The 16,106-nt window shown below is 42.2% G+C and overlaps 1 protein-coding gene across 4 annotated transcripts in view; it reads right to left on the bottom strand.

Annotated features, from left to right (window-relative positions):
• Positions 1 to 1,742: 1,742 nt before the first annotated feature.
• Positions 1,743 to 16,106, bottom strand: part of tox2 (TOX high mobility group box family member 2) — a 101,717-nt gene continuing 87,353 nt past the window's right edge. For 3 of the 4 annotated variants that reach the window (XM_051074405.1, XM_018703862.2, XM_018703863.2), the window contains exons 5-10: positions 13,987 to 14,253; positions 12,265 to 12,495; positions 7,795 to 7,875; positions 4,788 to 5,198; positions 4,551 to 4,699; positions 1,743 to 3,887 (exon numbers count right to left, since the gene is read on the bottom strand). In XM_051074405.1, coding sequence (XP_050930362.1) covers positions 3,845 to 3,887; positions 4,551 to 4,699; positions 4,788 to 5,198; positions 7,795 to 7,875; positions 12,265 to 12,495; positions 13,987 to 14,253 — 1,182 coding nt within the window. In that variant the 3' untranslated portion in view covers positions 1,743 to 3,844. The remainder of the gene's footprint in view (positions 3,888 to 4,550; positions 4,700 to 4,787; positions 5,199 to 7,794; positions 7,876 to 12,264; positions 12,496 to 13,986; positions 14,254 to 16,106) is intronic. The other variant, XM_018703864.2, reaches the window with a different exon arrangement.

Genomic DNA, 16,106 nt, shown 5'->3' with positions numbered 1-16,106 from the left:
CTAATGAGCCTGGTGGTGATAGATATTTTCCACTGTTGGCTGAGAGAGTCCACACACTCACACTCACACACACTGAGGTTGACCTCACACACATCATCGACTACATGCTCAACCTGTTGTACATGCATGGCTGTATTTTTAATAATCACTTACATATGTAAATAAATAACTGAATAAAACAACCACCCACATAAATAAACTAGAAGCCACTGAGCAGAGCTTACTTTGTTTCTCTGAGTCACTAACATTATCTGAAAATGTTGAATTTTAAGGGAACTGGACACTTGTTTAATTGTTAATTAAAACTCAATTAAAACCCAACAGCTTCAATTAAAGAAGAAAGTGAAGTTTGTGTTTTTACTTGTTAAACCTAATGAGCACATAAAAACCCAAAGGACACACACCATAGACCTGGGGCCAATTTTAATTTGAAATTCAGTTTTGATTCGGTGAAGATATAATGAGCTTGACTAATGTATAAACTCAATGTAAAAACGTGTTATATATCAGAGACACATTAAAAATCTCATTTTGATTCTGTATTAAACAAAGAGTTGATGTTAGTCTCTGTCTGAGATGGATATCCACACTGACCTCGTCTTTGTCGACCAGCCTGCTGTTATTGATGTCATCCATTTTGTTGCAGCAGTGGTCTTTTCAAATCTATGGAAACCAACAAGAACAGCATTCACCTCCTATCAGTGGCATCCTCCACCATAAATTGTAGCTTTTCATTCTCTGTTGGCCTCATGACTTTGACTCCGAGACGAGGGATGGGATTAAGGGCGCTGACAGAAGTGTCAAATTGATACTGTCTCCTCGCACTATTTACTACAGTATTAGACAATGACTGCTACACTACAGTGGATGGCAGAATATGTAGCAAAAGAAAAGCTGCTTTGTCTAAAGGAAGGAAGAAGAAGTGGACTATTGTTACCACGGATGCACAAATATTGTACGTCTGAAGAGGACAGGCAACACCCGAACACAGAGAAGAAGAAAACACACACTCACAAACACAGAAGCACATGACTGTATGTTCACAAAAGGCACGGAGACAGAGCTGTGTGACTGCACCCAAAACCTCTTTTATCTGCTGTTGCATTAAGAATGTATGACTGTGATTTTCATATAATGTGTGTCATATCACAAAGTGGCAGGTTTTCCAATTGTCCAATAATGATCTATTTGCCAATTCAATACTATTGAAGAAGAGACAGCAGGCAGACGTAAAATGAATAAAACATTGAATGGGGGGATCGTGACAGTTCCATTTCATTCTCTCTCTCTCTCCCTCTGAAAGTCTCTAAGAAGACTTGTGTGCAATTGGGGTAAAATCAGTACTTGGACGGTTGCCTGAGTTTGTGTGCACATTGCATTTCTCTGTTCTCTTTATCTCACACTAGACGCCTACGATGCACCACTTTCACAAGCAAAGCAAACGTCTTCTCGCATCTGCTCTCTTGTTTGTTAAGATAGTTTACTGGCAATATCCACGCTGGCTGGTGTAGACTGTATCCATGGCTAATTAGCTAATGGCATTGGAGGCCCTCGGCTAAATATAAATATAGGATACAAATGCGACCCTCTTAAGAGCAGATACACTGTAAGGTACAAAAAGTTGGGGGTGTTGGTGGATCTTTAAAACAACGATTATCATGTCTTTTTAAAAAAAGTGTGATCGTCTCATTAGGGACAAAAAGAGACAAAAAGTCTCGCAGGGAAATTAACAGACATCAGACTTTCTCCACTTTTAAACTTTTTTTTATTATGCAGGTTTGAAATAAAAGAAGCATTGTGACACAAACAGATGCTGCTGGCAAGGAAAGAAAGGAGCAGCACCCAAAATGTAAAAAATAAAGAGATAATCATCGCTGTGGTCATTTTTATCAAACCAAAGGAAGAAAAAAAAAAACAATAAAATAAGAATAAAAATACACCTCCATTGTAAGAAGCAAAAGTGATCTAATTTCTTTCATAAATAAGAAAACCTGTCAAATGGCTGATGGGCAACTAGCAAAAACAATATATTGATAACCATTTAAAATATTTATCATTACTGGCTTTACAAATAAAATAACTACAGTTGGCAGGGTTTTTTTTGTTTGTTTTTTTACACAACTTAAAATGTTATAGTTCTGTAACAACTAAAACTGAAGTTATGCTACAGTAAAGAGATAAAAACAGATGTCTTTGTCAGCAAAATGCATTTCTGTTAATCACACGAAAAGTTAAAAAGATGAGATCAACACAACCAAACACCGACTAGAAACTTATAAAAATCACTGTAATGTGGATGTGATGGCTCCATTCACATGTTTCATTACTTCACTTCTGCATGATCGAGGAGACAAAATTGACATTATGGTCAGACAAAATAAGAACAGGGAGGGAGGGTCGGAGGTGGGGGGTTGGGTGGGGATGGGTGAGGAGGAGGGGAAGGGAGGGTGCATTTTGAGGCAATATCTTCTGCAACATTATATCTCATTTTATCTCCCAGCATCCCTTTCTCTCTTTCTATCTCCTTCCTCTCTATCTCTCACCTGGCTCTTTCCATTTAATGATCTGCAGGACACATATTGTGTATTCAGTTTTAGATTGAACTTTATTGGAAAAAACACACCAGTGAGCACAGATTTAATGCAAGAACGAGAGTGTGAAATACTCCTCTGAAATCCAGCTGCACAGGGCTGTTAAAATTCACGAGAAAGACTCGACACTCCGGCACTGGAACACTCCTGCACGCAAGTGTGTGTCCGCACACAAACACACATACACACTCAACTGCACACGTTATGAATGGGGTACATTCTAACGTCCAGACACACACACACACACACACACACACACACACGATGACTTACATGTAATATTAAAGAAGAAACAAATCTATCTAGACTTCCAATTCCCAATTCGATCCCATAAAAGTGATATTTACAATCACACTGTGACAGCTCAGTAGACCTAAACAGGTCTTTAATATTAAAAAAAGATTCTTTTTGTTTTGTTTCTCTTCCCCACCCAAGCTTTTTGTATTTAGTTTGCAGGCCCTTAAGCAAAGCTACCATAACATCAAGGCCTGTGCTGAACCTACTAGAAGTTAATATTTCTCTACAGTACAGGGCCCAACGCTTATTGGCAAAATAAAAAATAAAAATAAAAAGAGGAACGATTTTGCAAGCCAGAAATAAATAAAACAGCAACAACAACAACAATATAAAGAAAAAAACACAAAAGAAAAATGAAAATGATTAAAGAAGAGGAAGAGTATTTTTTTCTTCTCATTCTAATTAAAGCTGGATGGGGTCCCTGAGGGGACTCTGATGGTGACATAGAAGAGGAGTGCTCAGCGGCCCAGCCTGCGTCGGTGAGGGCACAGAAAACACAACTCGGAGAGACGAGGGAGGGAGGGGGGAGGAGGGGGGAGGAGGGGGGTGCTGGGGGGGCAGGAGGAGGGAGGGGAGGAGAGGGAGGGGAGGGGAGGGGGGGTTATAAGTGCTTGGCAAAATTTTAAACAGCAAGAGGACTGCTAATACATTAAGTGGTACAGACAGTAGTCATCTAGTCAAAAACTCTGGTCACAAATTCTTCTAGAAACTGAGAGAAATAATAATTACACTGACAAAAAAAGGTGGTGGTGTCTGGGAGGCAGAATGTATGTGTGTGTGTGTGAGTGTGTGTTTGTATGCTGTTGTATGTTAGGTGTGCACTGTATGTATGCATGTGCGTGCGTCAGAAGAGGGTTGTGGGGAGGGGTGGGGTGAGGGTGAGGGTGATGGGAGGGGGAGGGGGTGAGAGTAGACTCCTCGGTGTCGTATTTGTCGACAGAGTATGATCTTCAGTTTCAGGTGAGGTAGAGTGGCTTGTCCCTGCCTATCATGCTGCCACTGGAGGAAAAAACAAACAGGTTAGATTACAAACAGAAATATAATGGTGAAGGAAGAATGATTCAATAAATAAACAGGAGGTACATTTTACATTCTTCATCCTCAAATGGCCTCAATTCAAAGAACAGCCGTTCTCATAGCTTCAACCAAACCCTGTTAATGAAACATTTCACTGCAGACTCAGAATATCTCTGAGGGCTGCAGGACAGCACCGCCTGCCAAACCATTTAGTACAATAACAGTGAAAACTTGTGTTAAGAACATCTGCTTTTTACTGCTGTCTGACAAACACATGACAAGCGCTATTATCTCACCATTACCTCTCCAGCTGTCTCCCCTGTCTCACTGGAACAGAGCTGACAATTTTCAACACTTATATTGTGGAAGCAGAGGGAGAGACGTCTGCCATGACAATAGATGCTTATTTCTGAGGGAGTTCTGGTCCGAGACTCGGGTTCGACCCGCATCTTTCTGACAAATGAAATCTGAACATATTTAACTTTATCACGGTATATTTCACCTTTAACTAAGAGCTCGTTGTGCTCAATTCATTTGTCTCCCCTCGGTGATCCAAGCTGGATTTGATGAGTTGCAGTAACAAAGGTTATTGTGGAGAACAGACTGTGGGAAGCAAATAAAACCATCTCCTCTGTTTCCACTGACCTGCAGTGGTTGCCACACTCCCGATTGCAGTATTCACTGTCCCAGTCATGGCTCTGAGCCACTCCAGGGCCTGGACCAGGGCCAGGGGCTCCTGGAGACTGGGAACCCCCAATGCTCTTCTGATACTCTGACTGGAGGTGGGAAAAACCCTGGAGAGAGACAGACAGAGACTGAAGCTCACCTCTCAGTGAATAAACTTTTCCACAGAAGCAAGCGTGTCCCAGTTTGTGAGCGTACCTGCTGACCAGGAGGAGGGGAGTGAAGAGAGGCCTGCAGACCCATCTGGTGAGGGATGATTGGCTGGGACTGGACCTGCTGCATGCGGATAGGCTGGTTGAGGAGCGAGCTCTGGTGCAGGGAGAGCTGCTGGTGGGGGTGAAGGGGTGGGCTGATCTGGAAGGAGGAAGGGGGAGAGGCACTAATGCTGGGCAGCATCTGCGATTGGCTGAGCGTCTGCGACAGGGTGTGGCGGGGGGCGTGTCCTGCGTAGCTCTGCAGGTCGGTGAGAGGGAAGGCCCCGGGCCCCAGGTAGGGCGACGACGGCTGGGGAGGAGGTGGCACGCTGTACAGGGGCGGGTTGGCTGGCATCATATGTGGAGACGCCTGGCTGGTTTGGGCACTTTTTGTCTCCACTGGATCATTATACGTCTGGACGGGAGAGAGGAAGAGGAACACAGTTACACTGACTGTAACAACACCATCAGCCTTCACTGATCATTCTGCTCTATTACTATTTTGATCTCATCTGTGTGTGCACAGTGAGCTGTTATTGATTTATCTCCAAATAAAGAGGTTTAGATAATCTGACTGAACTGTTTTTACGACCTGTTTGTCCTGACTTCACTGATGTTCCCTGACCTCAGTGATTTCTTTGATCAGTCCAGTTTTATCATAACCATGGGAGATGATGGCTAACACTACAAAAACAAGACTGAGGTTGTAATAAACTGGAATCATCTGTCTGGGTTAAATGAAGGATTCAGTGGAACATTAACAGTGAGACTTTGCTGACGGGTTAATCTGGTGGTTAGGACTTGAATATTGAACACATCTGCCAGGCAGGTGTAGTTCAAACAGTACGCTCGTTATTTAGACTCTACGCACCAATTTCTAAACTAACTTATTGTACAGTGCAGTTTTAGTATGGAAATGAAATATAGTCTGAGACAGATATGAGCTGATGGACAGTACATGATAAAACCGTCCCACAATCCTTTGCGCCTCCTCGTTCCTGCAGAGACAATCCTCTCAGGGGAAGTTTTCAAAGCAATATATCAGTGACGCAACAGAAGGAGGAGAGGAGCAGCTGGCACTGGCAAATTCAAATTCAAAGACAATCACTTAAACAACAGAGAAAAGTGAAGAGTGGCTTCTCTTCCAGGAAACTTTCATTTGGTGTGAAAATGTGGTTGTAAATGGTGGTATACGTCTAACACACTCTACATGCTGAACAGTGTGCACTAATTCTCTACCACTCATTACCTAAACCTATCTTTAGCCATGGTGGCTAATGCTGCCCATGGTCACTGCTCTGTTCTTCTTCTCTTTATTTATTCCACACAAAGCTCTGCTGGTGCAGTGAGACTCATCACACACACCCACATATTCATTCTGCAGCTCTTCCTCTCTCCCTTTATTTCATGAGGTGGTGTACGTATGAAATACATCCAGTGTTTCTCATTAACTGTCAAGACCGGCTGAAGTGATGTGTGGTGGTCTGCTATTTAGTAATGGCTCACATCCATCCCTCTGAAACCCCTGAAATAATCAATGGAAAGGGATGGAGGGATGGATAAAGCAGAGGGACAGACACATCTGCAGGGTCAAGTGGAAAATGAAATACTAAAGAAATGGGGAGAAGGGGAGAGGGAGATGATGGGTGTGATTTGTCGCACCTTATTTAATTTTCAAGGAGAAATTTAAGGATGATGTACGGCAATGAAAGGATTTCATATTTATCAGAGGAACTATATGAACAGTCTATATGTTAAAAGACTGAAGCATTTATGAAATCTGTGAAATTTACCACACTGTGACTTTTTTCATGTATGACTTTTTAAAACATCATACTCCGTAGTTGTTGAGTTTTCGGATTCAAATGAACACAGGAGAAGTGCTGTGACATACAGTGGGGAGCAATCAAACTTTGTTTTTTTCTTCTTCTCCCAAACAAACCGGCATGCGTCACAAAACAAAAAGGCAACAGGTGCACGCTGAAGATGTGAATCCTTCAAATGATGCTCCAATTACCTCTAATTCCACCCACCCCAATTCACTTTGAAAAGACTCCTTCATTGGTAATTAAAAAAAGAGAGTCGTGTTGAATCATGAGATTCAGCCGTGCATTCAGATCGGCTGGTCCTGAATGAGTGAAGGGAGAGGGTGTGGGGGGGTGCAGGTTTATTTTTGTCAGTCAGTTTTTTGACTGGCAATCTACCAACATATAGTATCAATCAAGTCTCTGTATAGGAGCTCTGACATGAATGTCTAATTGCACCAAAGACAAGAGATGAGAATAGTCTTTTTAGTTGAAAGTATGCCACAGTGAAGAGGCTGATGAATTAACTATTCATGCCTTAATCAAGGTGCTTGTTTTCGGCCCATGAGCACCAGAGGAAGTGCGGTGCTGCGCGGAGGGGGAGGAAGGCGAGAGGGAGGGGTGGGGGGAAGAGGAGGAGCTTGGTATATGCTAATGCAATTTAGAGTTGTGTGTTTCAAAAACAATGCAGAAACAGAAGCCTCACAGATGTAAGAAGGAGTCTAGGGGTTCTAAAAAATGGGACTTTTACAAAGTGGATTTGTGTTTTTTACACAACCTGATAAACATGTATGAATGTTCTGGAATAACCTGCAGCAGAGAGAGAGAGCTGTAGGTGTAAACCTCAGCCAACACATTAGCAGCCCATCAGGGAGGACAGAAACACCAGGAGGACAGCAAACCATAGGTAATGTCCACTTCTGCTTTCACATGTGCACACTGATGAGCACACACACTCACACACTTTTTATTTCTCCCCAGGTTGCAAATCGGGTGTGTTTGAGGCCTAATTTTCACTGTTCTCCTCTAAGCACACACACACACACACACACCACACACACACACACATGCACAAACATACTAACCCTCAGTGCAGCAAGTGGAGCCTTTCCTTGGAATAAGAGTGAGAGGAATTCTCTGTCTAATTTATCATCCCTTATATCGCCGCTGACCCATGTATATCAAAGACGTGACCCCCGCAGTTACCTTGGAAACCAGGCTGGCTCTGTAGGCGGCCAGGGCTTTCAGGTACTCCTTCTTAGCAGCCTCTGTTTTCCTCTTGTAGCTCTGCAGGAGCAAACACAACAACAACAACGATTGATTACAAGGTGATGCTACGGGCTAAAACGACCCTGTGGTCGACACTGACTGAGGTGGATGAGAGTTTTGGATTTTTTGGGAGTCATGGTGTGACCGTGTGACCCCGGTTAGCATGCTCTGTGATGAAAAACATACCAAATGCATTCATTGCACATTGTTACCAAGTCAAGGAGCTTTGAGCAACCTGCATGATGTCGCTGCATTTGAAAGCTCGTGCACAGTAACGTTAGAGATGAAGTTTGAAATATTATGGTGCTAAATGAGGAGGGAGAAGCTGTTTGTCATTTTGTGTGCGGCTTTTCAGTCTCCTCCTCTGTTAAGGCTGTTGCTCATCTCTTAATCAGAGCCGATGTCCTGGCAAATCATTCAGACGAGGAGAGGGAAAAAATAAAAGAATTCAAAACAGCATTAGCAAAGAGGCAATCGCGAGCCTTCTGAACGAACCTCAAATGATGCGTTAAGACAGGGGATCTGAGTTAATGTCATCACATGTCACTCACGGGCTCTTTATAGCTGCCATTGGCTTTTTTGACGCGGGGAAAACAAGTCGCAAAAAGTCCACCCTTAAATTGATGAGGAAGACTCAGATCTCAGCTCCTCTCTGGAGCATTTTAACATGAAGGAGAGTGTGTGTGTGTGTGTGGTGTGTGTGTGTGTGTGTGTAGATGCAGTGGGTAATTACTGATCCTCAGTGAGAGACTGTCTGTGGCTCCATGGACAGGGTCATTTCTTTCAAAGAGGTGGGGTAGAATAACCATTAAGCATTCATGTGTTGCTGAATGCACATAGGCAGGCAGCCGCCGACACACACACACACACACACACACACACACAGTCAATAAACAAACAGACACACACACACACAGAACAGCAAACAAACCAGGATGAAGACGGATACAATCTCTTGCTCAAACAGCTGATGTTTATCCCCTCACTCATCCCTATTTACATTATTATTATTATCATTTCCCTCCTGTGATATACATTCAGATATTCTGGGAGGAACTCTAAGCCACAGATTTTCACAATAAAAACAGATAACTCCCATTAAGAAATGAATTAGAGCTCTTGTAAAGAAGAAAACAAAAAAGTGACAACCTTACCCCTCACCCCTTAAATATTGATAGAGCAATGGCTGCCTCTTTAATGAACCCCAAACTACTCCCAGCAGCTTTAATTTCAAATTAATTTAACACAGCTAATGATTCGCACAACGACGGATACTTTTAAATAAATTACCATGCCTAAGGATGTCTAATTATTCCAAAGTGAGTGGATTCATTAGCAATTGAAGCCGTCAGAGGCTGCAGGTCAGTATGAATTAAAAATAACAAAGCTGCGAGGGGAGAGCATATGCCTCCATCGTAATCCTGACACAGAGGTGTCCCGCCTGAATTAGCCCCTAATTGTACCTTAATGAAATGTTCTTGTTTGATAACCAGTTAATTACAGGAGACAATAACTCCGCACCCTGCTGACACTGAAGGGAGTGATTACCCCTACGACCGAAAGACCGAGCAACCGGTGAGATGAGGAGGAGGAGGAGGAGGAGGAGGAGGAGGAGAGGAAAGTGTGGAGATAGAGGAGAGATGAGAAGGGTGAAAAGGAAGGGAGGAGAGGAGATTTGTAGGAGGAAGAGAGGATGATTACAAATTAATGAGAGAGGGGAAAGAAGAGTTTATGTATAAAGGAGACAAAGACGCAGAAAACAGAAAAAGAGAAACAGATGGATATTGTTGCACAGATGCTAAACGTTAGCCTAGATGAAGAGTTGAATATCAAAGCACGACATTTAAACAAAGTGACAGTGTTTGTTTCCTTCTATCTCCGACCTTTCACCGACACATGACTCCAACACAGCAGACTCTAAAGCTAAGGTCTCTCCTCCTTCCCCCTGTAAAAACTGAAAAGTGATCTTAATCTTAAATAACAAAAAAACAAGAAAATGTTCTTTTGTGTTTCTGGGCCAGCTTTAACATGTAGTCACCTTGAGGAATAACAGCCCAAATAATACATTGATCTTGCACAATAAAGCAAAGGCCTCTGGGAATTAAAAAAAATGCTGTATAGTGTGCCAGCTCCGAAAACATCTTAATAAAAAAAGAAAATCTGAACATAAACATGAATTAAAAAAACAACTTTGTTCTGCAAAACTCAAGGACAGCACTGGAGAATACACAGCAACACAGGCAAAAAGGGGGGAGAGAAAAATGCACAACAAAAAGAATCGCTAAAAGAACACCAGTCACAAGAATGAAACCTGTGATCGTTTCTTAAATAAAATAAAGAAATAAAACATCTTGGTTTGGATGGATTTTTTGTGAATTTTGGGCTGCGTGGTGTGTTTGAGGAGCACTGCAGGTAATTGGAAACAGGGGCCACAGTGTAGTTAAAACAAAGCTGTGTGTAGGGGAAGGGTTGTGTTTACATTCTGGAGCTCCTGCTTGGCTCCAGAGGGTCTGACTGTGACATTATAGAGCACACCTCATCGGTCCTATAGAGATGACGTGACAGCCGGCGTCGGTAAAGAAAGACAGAGGGCAGAACAGCGTATACATCAACTGATCAAGAGCAGAGGGTGAAGCTGAAGGGTTTTACATATTCTAAATGCCTTTCACTGGCATCACTGGGCAGCAGCAGGATGTTCAGTATAAAATATGTTGTTTATATATCAAAACCAAAGACAGAAAAAATGAATGTTTAATGAGTATTAACATGCAGCAGCTAAATTGGATACACTCTGTAAATACATGGTTATCAAGTTTATCCATTTGTTGTGCTGGAGTAAGTGACAGTGCTAGTCACTGAGAATAATTAGAGCAATCACAGCGTTATTGCCCAGACAGGGTACTACATTTCATTCCATAATGACATCATTACCTCAAGTTAATTATGTGTCTTGCGAGGTGACACGTTTGATTAAACACATGAATGCACAAACAAATCAAAAAATTAGCTGTGGAATAGCACAACAAATGGACAGATTCTTAATGGCGGAATTGCCCTTTTGTTAGTTTCATGTCTGTTCCCAGGTAAAGCTGTGAAGGACAAATGCATTTAGGGGAAGAGAGAGAGAGAGAGGGAGAGAGAGGGAGAGAGAGAGAGGAGAGAGAGAGAGAGAGAGAGGGAGGGAGAGGGAGAGCATTGAATCCACAGCGCAAAATCTAAGGTGAAAAAGAGGCCAGGACACAAAGGGTTAAGAAGCACAAACAATAACATTTCAGGAGCAGATGTCCTTGAGGCGAAACCAAGGACAAGGCAATTGCTAATCTTGTATTCCCAGCATGATCAAATCACCAGGCAACAGATATAAATAAAAGGACAGGAAATGAGGAATTCACATTCAAGGGTGTCAGTGGCGAAATGAAGATTCATGGTGAAGAGCCCTGGTGAAGGCGGCAAAAATTAACTGCAAATAAAAGGGACAGACGGCCTCCAAAGTCCAGCGTATAAAGTAGGTTTGGTGGGAGAAAAACACACACATGCTAGACAGGGTCTAGTCGACGGTGACTGGGGCTGAGGAGAATGGGCTGCACTTTGTCATGGAGACAGGTGCTTTTATTTGACACCCAATAGGCTGCGCCCTGACTGGATATTCTAAAAATATGAGTCTGCGCATGATCATCAGACTGTCTCATTTTCCATTCATTTCACACCATCATTTGTTACCGCAAACACATAGATACCTCTTTGACTTTGTCTGTTGGTCTGGAATGCTAAAATGAAATAGGAAATGTTCTGGACTTTAAACTGCAGTAAATGTTGCTGCAGTTCCATATGCACAGGTCAGACTTTAATCAAACGAAAATCGACTCCTGAAAATATGCTGTCAAATATTTCTGCAGCTGATGAAACCAAACGTTTCACTTTTCACAGTATGTATGATCTTCACTGCATTAACACAGGGCAGTGATTCTGTACTGTGCATGTCTAATTTAGAAATAAATGCATTTAGAGCTGAAACAGTTGATTAATTGGTTAGTCAGTCGACAGATACTTGAACATCATTTTAGTGATTCTTCAAACAAAATATCAAACACTGTCTGATTTCAGCTTCTCACATGTGATGATTCAATCCTGTTCTTTGACAAACACGAGAATAAGATGAAAATACTTTGGCTTTTGACTCTTGTTCAGGCAGAACAAGACATTTGAAGACGCCACTTGGGCTCGGGAAATAAAATGGGTGGTTTTCACACGTTTTATAGTTAAGATGATTAACCAACTAACTGAGAGAACAATCTGCAGATTCATCCATAATGCACACATCAAAGCAGCTTCCTGGAAAACATCTGATACATGAAACTGACGTTATCACTGGCATTAACAGGCTAAAGTGCTAAAATATGAATCTACCTGTTTCTGCTCCTCTCCCAGTCCGTCCCACATGGAGGCTACTATCTTGGAAACGTCGCCAAAGGTGGCGTTGGGATTCTGTCCCTTAATGGCTGCCTGGGTGTCTCTGAAGAACAAGGCGTAGGCTGACACGGGCTTCGTGGGCTCATTTGGATCCTTCTTCTTCTTCTTTTTTTGGGGTTTGGGTTTGGGCTTCATCATCTCTGAAGACGGCCGCTTCTCGCCTGTGATCTGGAAGACCATCAGACACACACACAAAAAAATACACAGCAGCTTAGTGACACAGCAGAAGCAAGGTCTAACAATTCAACTGGCTTTGGAGTGAATAATTACATCTCTGATGAATGATTAGAACAGGTGAAGCATGGGTCCAGGTGAAGCATGCAAACTTAAATCCATAATTCAATCTCTGTGTTCAATACGCATGTAGTCAGCGTTTGAATATTGCTGCAATGTTTCACTGACAGTCACACTCTGACACTGGCTGACAGCAGTTTTTCTTTTCTGCCTTACTTTGTCAAATATAACATCTGTTAGTTGAATTTATCAAACCTTTTCAAATCTTTATTTTTCAGTTGTTCAGCAAGTCATAAATTCAGACTTTTCATGCTAGGGGTGAAAGGAATTTTAAATCGTCTGCTGTATCTGCTCTGGCTTTGATGTGGTCTCAGAATGAATTGGAGAGAGCAAATGGAATTACTTACTGATAGGAGAGATGGTAATCATTTTTATTCACACACACAGTGAGAGGCACTGCAGAGATGTATAGGCTGGGAAATATATTTTTTAAACTACAGGATCCACCTTCTTGTTACGCTGTATCACAGCGACATTTAAATACACAGATGAATCTGAAACACTGTGGACGTGGCAGATTAAATTATACACTCATTCACATTCCCCTGATAGAAACTAAGCAAGTCCACAGAGACACTGGTCGGTGGGCAATTTATGGAAGCTGTTCTACAGATTTACATAAACCAAATGCATGTAAACAAGTATCCTTCTCTTCTCATTTAAATGAATGGACAATTCAAATGAAGGAGCGTTGGGTTTCAAACCCAACACCTTGTATCTGTGCTGATGATCAACCCATTAAAATAAATAAAACCTGAACAACAGCTACACAAATTTCAACAACTGCATCTTGGAAAAAGATTTCATGTCATGTGTGTGTGTGTGTGTGTGTGTGTGTATAGGAGTTTGCCAACAACCTCATAGACATGCCATGGATTGCGAACAATTCACAAATGTGTAATTGGAAAAGAAATTTGTCTGAGGGTGAAATTATCTCACACAAAGAGAAGACTGTGTTGTGAAGTGTGAACCAGATTTTTTTTAAACTCATTCTAAATGTTGCTTTTGATCTAAATGTTCTGCTCAGAATAAAGAAAGAGAATCTTTAAAAAAACAAACTAAATTCAATTCAATCATGAACCAGATATCTCAATTTTCTTTTCAAATGTGACACCACACTGCACCACACCATTACATACACAAAAGAGAGAAAAAAAATCACTCCAGCAACTCCAGCAAAACTGTTGGACCAAATCTGAGCTTTCCAGGCAACCAAATAAAAGAAGCAAAGCGTAGCTATCCCTGTGTTCCTGTTTTAACTCAGAGCTGCAGTTTACATGCGAACCATCTCAGAAGAAGCGCTGCCAAGACTCCACGCCTGCTACTCCACAACTACAAGCCAGAGAAGCGGTGCCACATCAGTACCTTCGAATGAGGATCAGTCTCCTCTTCCTGATTGGAGCTCGAGGGGGAGGGTGTGGCTGATTTACTTCCGGGAGGAGAGGGGGAGCCATGAGGCAGAGCGCTCCGGCTGACCTGAGAGTTTAGCTGGGACAGTGCGCTCATGGGGTTGGGCAGTATCGGAGGTGAGCTGTTTATCATGGGGTGGTTACGGGCGGGGTCATAATGAGCGCCGTCTGGGTGCTGGTGATGGTGTTGCTGTTGCTGGTGGTGCAAAGCCATCTCCTGCATCTGGGGTGAGAGAAGAACACCAGCTTTACTATCTTCTCCTCTACGCAGAGTAAGAAAAGTTTGCCAATCAGCCAAATATGCTTAAAAAGTGCTTAAAAAGTGGAGATGACATTATCAAATTTGAGAAAATGTGTCTGTGTGTCGGTCCAGAGCAAAAGAAAAAGACAAAAAAAAACCAAAAAACCTGTCTGAACCCTCGTCGTGTTGAACTTATGCTGGTGGTTAGAAAGCTTCTCTTTCCTTTCTCATCTGTCTTTTCTTAGCACAGTAACACTGTACATCAGGCCTGTGGCCAATTTATCGGTCGCTTGTTTGGTCCCTGACTTCAGCACTGACCTTCATACTAGAAAATTCTGAATATTGCCACTGAACAAGATAATTAATGAGCTGAACAAACAAGTCAAGCCAACAAAGACAACTCACTGCAGCTTCACTTTAGACACTAAACAAGACACCTACATTATTTGCTCCCTAAAGGCTAAAACCATCCACTGACCAGACAAATGAATCTGTGACATCAGTCTCATTTTGAAGCCTGGAAGCATTTGAGTTTGTTGCGTGCCAAACTACATCCTCCATGAGGTGGAGCCTGGTGCTGGGTAAGAGAGCAGCATTACCAAGACATTCATTGAGCTAAGATGCTGTCAATCAAGCAAATGTGACCCAAATATACCCTGTTTTGATTATTTTTGATATTGTCCACAGTAGAAGAAATGAAATCGCAGAGATATATCAGCTGTGTACAGGGAGTTTTACTGTCTTTCAGCTCACTGTCTTGGTTTTCCAGGCCAAAGCAGACAGCTGTTTTCAGAAAAATGCTCTCAAACCCAGCTGTATACTACCTGCTCTGCACCAAATCACCAATGTATCTGCTAGAGAGGGTGATAATATGTCAAAATTTTATTGCAGGTTTATTTATGAGTTATGACTTCATGGGACACAGGTAATCACTGGGTGTAACAAATGCAGCTCCTCCACGGTCCTTGAGACACAGTGGCCTGGTTGGTGGTTGGGGAAAGACTTCAGCTCCTGCTTCTGTTTTGAGAAGTTTTGAGAAGCCAGAAATCTCAGCACCTGGTAAAGCATTCGTTGAGTCAATGGTATTGATCAGCGATCCCATCAACCCCCTGCAGATGTATTATTCTCACCATGTGCTGTGAAGGAGAAAAATACTACTTACTGCCATGTTAAAGAACACCTTTTGCAACACTTGGGCCCACAAATAGAAACAAAAATGGCGCTCGCAGCTGGAGAGCGACCCTCATGCGGAGAACACCCTTCAGAGTGATTACAGAATCAGAGTCTCACAAAGTTCTGCTCTTAGCAGTCTTAAAAGATCTTCAATAATAACTACATCAAAAGCTTTTCTTCAACATTCATCAGGATGGAACATGAGCACGGACCAAAGGATGCTTTTGATGCGGGCATAAATGGGAATGTTTGGCAATTTACAGATCAGAAAGTGATGAACTAGCATTTGTTAGCTCTTTTAAACATTTATGAGTTAAATAATACATTACACATTAGCGCAGTGCAAAAAAAAGATCAAATTGAAAGGGCCTGAGCATATGAGGTCTTGATAAACACAAGTAGAGGTTCAGAGATGAAGGCTCAGCTCTCTAATCATAATTGGTCCCAGTAGATTGCTAGAATAAAAATGCACAACAAAGTAATGTTGTACGAGGCTCAGGCCTGCTCTGAAAACTCATAATATTCACACGACATTAGATCCTGTGTTTGCCTCAGCAGCTGCTCACAAAAGCCAACCATGAACAAAGACATTCCTTTTGCATTTCAAATAACCGAGCTCTAACCTCCCCCCTCCACAGCAATCTCCAACTTCCAATCGTAAT

This window comes from Lates calcarifer, linkage group LG12, assembly GCF_001640805.2.
Source record: "Lates calcarifer isolate ASB-BC8 linkage group LG12, TLL_Latcal_v3, whole genome shotgun sequence".
Classification (NCBI taxonomy): domain Eukaryota; kingdom Metazoa; phylum Chordata; class Actinopteri; family Centropomidae; genus Lates; species Lates calcarifer.
Note: the sequence above shows the minus strand (reverse complement) of the source record. Positions and strands in the feature narration are given on the sequence as shown.